The sequence below is a fragment of the Zootoca vivipara genome, chromosome 9, assembly GCF_965207765.1.
Source record: "Zootoca vivipara chromosome 9, rZooViv2.hap1.1, whole genome shotgun sequence".
Lineage (NCBI taxonomy): Eukaryota > Metazoa > Chordata > Lepidosauria > Squamata > Lacertidae > Zootoca > Zootoca vivipara.
In genome coordinates this window covers 69,469,341-69,478,659 of record NC_142592.1, presented here as the reverse complement: position 1 = coordinate 69,478,659, position 9,319 = coordinate 69,469,341, and the positions used below count along the sequence as shown (strand labels likewise).

The 9,319-nt window shown below is 52.9% G+C and overlaps 1 protein-coding gene across 1 annotated transcript; it reads left to right on the top strand.

Moving 5' to 3' along the window:
* The first annotated feature begins 1,061 nt into the window (after nt 1-1,061).
* Nucleotides 1,062-8,878, top strand: LOC132592763 (uncharacterized). Its single transcript, XM_088676517.1, has 5 exons — nt 1,062-1,884; nt 2,899-3,096; nt 3,905-4,188; nt 6,299-6,444; nt 7,371-8,878. The coding sequence occupies exons 1-5, from the start codon at nt 1,775-1,777 to the stop codon at nt 8,490-8,492; spliced, it is 1,860 nt and encodes a 619-aa protein (XP_088532643.1). The 5' UTR covers nt 1,062-1,774; the 3' UTR covers nt 8,493-8,878.
* Nucleotides 8,879-9,319: the final 441 nt, after the last annotated feature.

Sequence of the window (9,319 nt, the reverse complement as noted above, 5' to 3'; positions counted from 1 at the left end):
GGCATTGCTCTAGTTAATTAAGAGCAAGCCGACGCAATGTCTTTGTGGTGGGGGAGATATGTGACAAATTGAAGCACTTTTAAAATGTTTATTTCTGCCCGGCCGGCAAAGAGTTAACCCACCTCCAGCCTGACTGGCATAGAACTCTGATGGGGGCGGGACTGTGCCCGGTTTTAAAAAAGGAGGGAGAGTCGGTTTGGTTAGTGAGGAGGGAGAGGGAGGAAGGTGTGGTGTGGTGTTATGAGGTGGCTTGTATGAAGACAGTTAAGAGGCTAGGAAAACTTAAAGTTAAATGTTTGACTGAGTTTATTTTGTACAACTGGAACAAAGCTAATTAATAAATGACACGTTAAAGAATCACTTATGTTTTTAACACAATAAAACTTCATCTCTGTTTTTGCCAACAAGAGGTCCGTCTGTATTTTTCCAGCGAGGTACCAGGACTCACAGCCGTGGTGACTCAAGAGAGGGCAAAACTCACCTCAGGCAGGGAGGTAGTGGTTTGTGTCCTGAAGTTACACGGAGGAGGCTTAGAAGGGTAACCTGAGGTGCCAAGAAGTTGCCAGAGTGCATAGGGCAAACTTCTACAGTGGGGAAATCCAACTGAGGGAGACCCTTTACTGGAGGCAAGAGGTTATTCCTGGGGGACAGCCTAGAGTTTCTTAAGGTACCAGGCCACGCAAGCTGGAAGGCTCTCCTTACTAAGAATCCCATTAGTAAAAGGGGGTTTATTTTTGAGGCGGCAGGACCAGAGGGTGGGTGTTTTCCCCTCTGGATTCCTGTGTCGCAGTGATAGTAAGGCAGAGTGGGACACGGGTCGTCACAGTACTCATGGCCATTTTGCTCCAGTTTGTGGCTGGGATCTCTCTCCTTTCTGACAGTGAGTACCCCTGGGCTCTGCCCGACAAGCTGGGGTGTTGAGTACCTTCAAAACACGGAATTTTCCCTTTCAGTTTTGATGTTGTGACCGTATAATCATTTAAGCATTTCCATTTTTTTCATCGAAGCATTTCCATTCTTTCTTAAGTTTTTGATTAGATTGTAACAAGGTATATCTCCTAAACATTGTGTGATTGCTTATCTCTTTTCCCCAGGGGGTCACATAACTCCTTATCTTACAACATTTCTCTGATGGAAATAGGGATATCCTAAGGCAAAGCGGGACATTCCAGGATCAAATCAGAACCTGGGTCAGCTCCCGTAAATCCAGGAATGTCCCTGGAAAACAGGGACCCTAGGAGGGTCCGCTGTTGTACACAGTTTGAGTGTGAATGGGCAATGCAGGGAGAAAGGGGCACATGGAACATGGAACAGAAAGGAGCCCTTAGCACACACAACTTGTCTCCAGAACATAGGCTTTTGAGCACGGAGCCAGTGCTTCTCTTTCTAGGACTATAATGGGTGCCTTGCCTTGGCACTCTGGCACTCTTGTAGGCACAAGGAAGGGCACCCAGGTCTGCAAAGAATGGATGTTGCTGTTGGCCAACGCCTGCGGGGATCAGCATGACAAGATGCCCACTCCATGGGGCAGAAAGTCAGCTGCAAGCCTTGCTCTTTCCATGCTTCTGGGCACATAAACACTTCTCTCAAATGGAAGGGTTGTTCAAGAGAAGAGAAGGGAAGGGAAGGGAAGGGAAGGGAAGGGAAGGGAAGGGAAGGGAAGGGAAGGGAAGGGAAGGGAAGGGAAGGGAAGGGAACTTGTGATGATGTCAGACTTTCCACCTGCTGATCTGACAGATCTTCCGTTTTGTGATGTCATGGATTCCAGAAAAACATGGAGGAAGCAGCAACACCTGGAGCTGGAAGAAGGATGGGGTGGTGGCTCCTCCCCGTTCTGGCCCTCGCTGCTTTCCGGCCCTCCCATCCCAAGGAAACCACCTGCGAGTAAGTGGGGATAGAGGGCAGATTTGGTAAGGAGGCAGTAGGGGGAAACCCACCCACCAACTCCTTCTGGATGTGGTCTTGAAGAAGAGGGAGGCACAACGGGGCCCCTGGCTGCTCTCGCTCCCCTTCATTGTGGTGGGTCAAAGACAGAGTCTGTTCTCAGAGGGCATGTTTGTCCCTCTCTCGGAATATAAGAATCCATCTGGGTCCCCTAAGGAAGCTGAATGGTGGACCAGTCAGGGGGACAGACAAAAGGAAATATTTCTTTTCTAGATAGAGGACAGAGGGAGGGTGGGAGAGAGGGGTAGAAAATAGCGTACTAATTTGGATTTGCTGAACAGTCCACTTTTGCCTCTGGCCCCACCCACCACTGAGATGTGGCCCTCAAAAGACAATGTGGCCCCTGGCTTGGAAAAAGTTCCCTCCTCTGTCTTAAACATCTGGGAGTGATGGGCATTTGGGAGGCATCCAGAAGTGTAGCTGGACATCCAGGGCCGGTGCTAGGGTTTTTTTCGCCCTAGGTGAGATCACCTTCTGCCCCCCCCCCAGTAAAAAATAAAAAATAGAAAAACAGAAAATAGAAAATAGAGAAAAATAAAAAGTAGGAAAAATAAAAATAAAAAATTAAAATAAAATAAAAAACCGCTGAGAGGCATGGTGAGGTGGCCCCAGGCTTGCGCTTCCCATGCGCCACCGAAGCTTCGCACGAGGAGTGCGAGCCTGGGGCGGCTGCCTCCACTGCGGGTGTCAGCTGTTGAGCGGCTTCAGGCTGCTCTCCGGAGGCACACACACACCTCAGGATAGTGGCCTGAAGCTGCTCAACAGCTGACAGCCACAGCTGCCCAGCGCCCCCTCCATTTTGGCACCCTAGGCAGCTGCCTAGTTCGCTGAAATGGACACGCCGGCCTTCCCAAGATAGCCAAGAGGAGGGGACCGTCCAGTATTTGGAGCAAATTGGGGGGAGGTGAAATATATGCAATGGCTCTGTATGGCAACCTGTGTCTTGCTTTCCAGCGGAGTCTGCGGAAGGCGTCCCCTGGCGGGCAGCCATAACCTCCGGGTTGTGGGCGGCAGCAACGTTCTCCCCGGAACGTGGCCCTGGATGGTCAGCTTCCAACTTCTGACACAGAATGGATACTTCAGTACCTGTGGAGGTTTCCTGATCAGCCCTCGATGGGTCCTCAGTGCAGCCCACTGCTTTCAGAGACCAAAGTAAGCAAAGCGTTCCCAAGAGGTGTTGTCACGGGGTCTGCAAACCTGACATCCAGGGCAGGGGCATCTCATGGGAGCAGAGTCCGACCTTCTGCCTTCAGAGGGGTGGCTGCTGTCAGTATTGCAGTGCGTCAAAACTCAGAGCCATCCTCTTAGGACAACGGAATCAGGAGCCCAGGAACCGCCTTCCTGGATCAGAACTCAGGGTCCAGATAGTCTATTTCAGGAATATACAACAGGTCAATCGCAATCGACTTACCAATCGCGGGACTGATCTTGGTCGACCGCAGGTTGAGAAAGAAAATCCTTTCTCTGCTGCCAGTCTCATGCAAGCCTGAGCTTCTCCTCCTCCAGCCGAGCTTTTTTTCCTCTGAAGGCACTTTCTTCCCTTCCCTGCTGCCCGCTCTGCGCTTGGGGGAGGGAGAGAAAGGGCTGCTTTGGGAGGGGGAAGAGAGAGAAGCCCTGTGCACAGATCTGTGTAACTCATATAAAAATATAATTTGACTTTTCTCACTTGTTCATTTGCTCATCCAAAATGGCCGCAGCGTGACTTCTGGTGTGGCGGCCATTTTGGAACAGGGCAGAGCAGCATCAAAAGTAGCTTCTGAGCATGCTCCGCCCAGTTCCAAAATGGCAGCAGCGCTAATTCCGGTCCAGTCCCTTATTTCTCAGGCCGGAACTTGGCATCTATGCTCTCCTCAGACCCAGCTGTGCTGCCTGTACTCCAACATCCACCCAAATTCTGCTGACCTTCATTTTGTTCAGGAGCACAGTCCCCACCCCACCCTGTTTGCATTCTTTGTTCCAGGGAATTACCAGAGATCAGCTTGTCGATTGGTGCCAACCGCGTCTCCAACCCCGGCCCCGATGCCCAGAGGCGCTCGATCAAGAGGCTGGTGAACCACGAGCACTACGTGCACTTCTTGAACTCTACCTACAGCAAAATACACAACGACATTTCCTTGGTGGAGCTGAACGAGCCAGTCAACTGCACAGACTATATCCAGCCAGCCTGCTTGCCAGACGACAGCGTGGTGGTTTCCTTGCTCAGTCACTGCTACGTCAGCGGTTTTGGAATCATGGAAGTGAAAAGTGAGATCAGCAGGGAAATCAGGCCCCCCAGAAGGAACGGCCTGGCTGTGTGCCTTAAGTAAATTTGCAGACCACACCTTCCCTGCCAATCAGTTTCACCAAAGAAACGTAATACTGTGTTTCCCCTATTTTAAGACGTAGTCATAAAATAAGCCGTAGCAGGATTTTTAAGGATTTGTGAAATATAAGACATACCCCGAAAATAAGACATACCTCTGTGCCGCGCCGCGTGGAGCGAGACCGCCGAGCGCCCCAGCCAGCCAGCGGGACCCAGCAGGCCGGCCGCGGCAGGAGGAGGAGGTGGCGGCCTGCCGGGTCAGCACCCAGCAGTGCCACACAGAGTGCCGGATCGAGGAGCCGTATGCAGAGTCGGCACCCAGCAGCACCACACTGGATTGAGGAGGCAGTGCTCTGTGCAGCGCTGATCAGCGCCGACCCTGCAAGCTGCTTCCTCAATCCGGTGCCCCGCGAGGCACTAATCGGCGCCGACCCGGCAGGATCGAGGAAACAGGCTGCAGGGTCAGCACCCAGCAGCACCGCATGAAGCACTGGCTCCTCGATCCAGCTCGGCGTTGCTGGGCACCGACCCTGCAGGTCACTTCCTCGATCCGGTGCTCTGCACGGCGTTGCTGGGCACCAATCGGGCGGCCTGTCTGGTCGGCGCCCAGCAGCACCGCACGGAGCACCGCTTCCTCAATCCAGTGCGGCGCTGCTGGGCGCTGACTCTGCAGACCGGCTCCTTGATCCGGCACTGATCGGCGCTGACCCAGCAGGCTGCCTCCTCGATCTGGCGCTCCGCACGGCACTGCTGAGCACCGACCCAGCAGGCTGCCTCCTTGATCCAGCAGCAGCAACGTGGCAGGAGGAGGAGGCTTGCTGCACGCCCTGAGCCAGCGGGACCCAGCAGCAGCAACGCTGGCCGCGGTAAGGAGGTACTTACAGTAATTAAAAATAAGACGGTGTCTTAAAATAGGGGAAGTACAGTAGCAATGGTAGTCATGATGGAAATTACAGTGGCCACAATTGCAGTCCTGAATCTTGATTCCTGCGTTGCAGGGGGTTGGGCTGGTTGACCCTACGGGGTCCCTTCCCACTCTATGATTCTAAGTTGCTAGTTATGGTTGGGCTGTGTACATCAGAAGCCCTGAGTCTTAGGCGTGAGGCAGGTGTGTGCATGGAGATGGTTGGTTTTGAGAGCCATTCCCCTTCACGGCTTCTGGGCAGAGCACCTTCTCCAGACATAGATGCTTGCCCACAAAACTCAGCTCAGTAATGATGGCTTTGCATGCAGAAGAATGAGTTTCAATCTCTGGGTAGGGCTGGTGGAAACTCCTGTCTTATGCTGCTATCGCTCTGTGTAGGCAATACTGGGATGGATGGAGAGATAATAGGATGGCCATGTACCAAGAGGGATGTGCTAGAGCGGATTGTGCATTAAAAACTTCCTGTATTTGTGAAAATAATGTACAAAAAGGCATTATATTAGGGGAAATGGCTTTGCAGAAAGGTTTCTCTTAGGAGAAATTTGTATCCAAATGCCTGGTGAATTATCATGGGTTTTAAAAAAGCATTCACAAACTGATGTATGAACGGGGAGATCCAAAATAAACATAGAAAAATGCCTGGTGAATTTTCACAAATTTTCAAAAAACCTTCACAAAGCGATGTATGAACAGGGAGATCGAAGCTAAAAATAGAAAAATAACGAGGAAAGCGGCTGTTGACAGGTTAACCCATTGCAACAAGTGAACCCCACCAAATTCCCTGGGATATACTCTGGAAACAATAGAGGAACGAGTGAAACACTAAAGCCTGCATTTTCCTGACACCACAAGGGGTCCAAATGTGTTTTGTTCTAAAGGGGGAGGGATGAGGGAGAGTCTTGGGGTCCCCAAGGGCCCCCAGAAACCTGGAGCTCACCCTACTCTGCAGCCCAACATATCCTTGTCTCTGATCTCACCCCCAGTCCATCAACTAGGTTTGAGGGGGAGGGAATGCTGCTGCACATGCCTTCATGCCTCTCTCCATTGGTCCTGGCGGTGCACGTGGGGTGGGGAGTGGAATCTGAACTGATCCTCCCCCTCCCCCCACTTTCCCTTTCTGCCCTCAGCCAAAAAAATGCCTGATATCATGCAGGAAGGTCCCGTTGACATCATCCCCAAGGCGATTTGCAGCAGCCCCGAGTTCTGGTATAACTATATCCTCGAGGAGAACATCTGTGCTGGACGGTTGGAAAAAGGCATTGCTAATTGTCAGGTGGGCGAAGCTATGACAAAATCAAGGCTACAGGTTTGGTTGCGGGGGGGGGGGCGCGAAACTTTCTGGTGATCCTGGAACAGCAGAGCACTTGCTCTGAACATGCAAAATTTCCCTGCAATTCAGCCTGCAGCATCTCAGGCAGCAGCTGTGAGAGAAGGAGAAGGCCCCTCTGAGGACAAATCCTTGGAGAGCTGCAACTGGCCAGAACAGAAAACTCAGTATAAGACATCTGCATAACATGAATGTCCTCCTTGGAGTTCAGAGGTCTTCCTTAACAGACACAGGGCAGATGAAAATGATCCCCTTTGCCCTCAGCATCCCTCAAAGCTCTGCTCAAGAGGCTGCCTCCCTTAGCATCTGGGCTCAGAAGGAGTCACAACCCAAATAGGGGTCATTGCCTCAGTGGTGGATAGGAGTCCTTTACTGGCCAAACCACCAGGAAGGTCAGCTCAATTCTACGTTAAATATTTGTCGAAAGAGAAAATCCCACAGTGGAAGGGTGTCACCAACAGCGGCCACATTTCTGGAGATGCCGCAAGAGACTGACGGTGGTGTTCTAGTGATGAGCACAGCTGCCCTCCAAGCAGCTCACCTCATTTTGGTTCTCAGCAGACACAAAAAGCCCTTCTTTGTCCTGAATAGCTGACTTTGTTCAAGTGTGGTGCTGGTTGCTGGTTCCATCCCCATATGGGACAGCTGCAAAGAGTTGGACTAGAGGATTCTCAGGGACCCTTCCAACTCCATTCCTTACACATTGCTTCATCCTGAGAAAAGCAACGGACTGCTTGCACGAGCAAAAGTGCAGTTACAGGTCCAATGCCACAGGCAGAGTTCGCATATGACGTCTTCACAAACTCCACCTCTGAGCCATGGGGCTGTCAACACACTCCTCCTCACAGGAGCCTTTTCTCTCCCACTTGCAGGGCGACAGTGGCGGCCCCCTCATGTGCCGGGAGCAGAGGTCCGAACGCTACTGGGTGATTGGAATCTACAGCTGGGGACCGCCATCCTGCGGCGAGAAAACGAAGCCGGCAGTCTACGCCTCCACACAGTTCTACCTCGACTGGATCAGGAAGACGACCAAGGAGGACCATTCCCAAATCAACAAACCACCGCTAATGGCGCGGCCCCAGGCTACGCCACGGCCGCAAGCACCTCCAAGGCCACAGACCCAACTGGAACAAAATGGGAACATGCCATATCACAGGCCCCCGAAAGCACCCTGGGCGACCAGGCCTTGGCCACCCCCCAAGACCACTCTCCAGAGCCGTCCAACAGCCTGGCAAACACCCAGACCTTGGCCACCCCACAAGACCACCCCCCAGACCCCTCCTGTGGTCGGGCCCACCACCAGACCTTGGCCACCCCCTGAGACCACCCCCCAGAGCCGTCCAACAGCCTGGCAAACACCCAGACCTTGGCCACCCCACAAGACCACCCCCCAGACCCCTCCTGTGGTCGGGCCCACCACCAGACCTTGGCCACCCCCTGCGACCACCCCCCAGAGCCGTCCAACAGCCTGGCAAACATCCAGACCTTGGCCACCCCACAAGACCTCCCCCCAGACCCCTCCTGAGGTCTGGCCCACCAGCAGACCTTGGCAGCCCCCTGAGACCTCTCCCCAGACCCCTCCAGCAGCCGGGTACACACCTGGACCTTGGGGACCCCCCAAGACCACCACCCAGACCCATCCCATGGCCTGGCCCACCCCCAGACCCAACTCCCATCACACATGGTGGCCCAAAGGACAGGCTCCCATGCGCTTTATATGGTACATACCTCCCGGAACAAGGCCCACGGGACTGGACGCCTCAACTCCCCCCCAGCGCCCAATCTGGGGCCTAACGTCTCCTCCGTGGTCCGTGCGGCCGGGAAGGTGGCGTCTGAGGACAAGGGCCCCAGCTTGGCATGGGCAGATTTACAGGCCGTGGGTCATGATTCGCACACCCCCGCCACAGAGTGAGTTCCGGTCACTGAAGCCACTGCAAAGGCAAGTTCCGGCCCCACCTGGGACCAAGTTTCTTACAAATGGAAGTGATTCCTAGCTCAGCCGCTGGAAGAGTAGCAGCTGAGGGCTGTTAAGGACTGCCAGGCTCAGGTGGCAATGCCAGGGGTGCCCGTGGGCATGGGGGGGGGGCTGCCCCTGCCAGATCTCAGAGCCCACAACCCGTCCTTTGCTGGTAACAAACAAAATGCATCTTCTCCCCATTTGATTTTCTTCTTCTTCTAACTTCGCCCATAATGGATCACGTGCACAAAATTCATCTCATTGCTTCGCCGCTGTTTCCTCGGAGTTTCTCAACCTGGCTGGAATATGAAGTTGCATCCAAATGGGAGCTTAATGCTGCAAACAGCTTGATGGTGACACTTTTTAATAAAATAAATAAATCAAAGTTTTCAAAATGAATAAACCCATGAATGAATGGATAAACAGGTGAGTGTTGGTGTGCTGCTTTTCACAACCCAAAGCAACAGCTCTCCTGAATTATTTGTGTCACCTGCTGTGATCTGCTTCTGTTCTTTCAGCTGCAGATCCAGGCTGTTCCCAGGAAGTTGCAAGGATCTATTGCAGGGGTGTCCAAACTTTTTTTTTCAAAGAGGGCCAGATTTGATGGAGTGAACATGCGTGAGTGCTGACCAAAGTTGTTGAGGGTTTTTGGGATTTTACCCCAGGAAATAAACTGCAACAGGGGCCGGATTGATCCGACTGGCAGACCAGATTAGGCCGGATTTTGCATGTGCCTGCTCTATTGGGTAAGCCAGGCCTACCTGCACCAGGTGAAAGGGATTCCTGAAGCCATGGCGTTCCCTGGAGATGCAGCCAAACCTCTGCATTTTCCAACCGCAGTTGCATGCCTGGAAGCTCCAGGTC

Coding starts and splice junctions, on each gene's coding strand:
- LOC132592763 (XM_088676517.1), top strand. CDS start 1,775: ATGGAGGAAGCAGCAACACCTGGAGCTGGAAGAAGGATGGGGTGGTGG. Junction 1,885..2,898: donor CCCAAGGAAACCACCTGCGA/GTAAGTGGGGAT, acceptor CTTGCTTTCCAG/CGGAGTCTGCGGAAGGCGTC. Junction 6,445..7,370: donor AAGGCATTGCTAATTGTCAG/GTGGGCGAAGCT, acceptor TCCCACTTGCAG/GGCGACAGTGGCGGCCCCCT.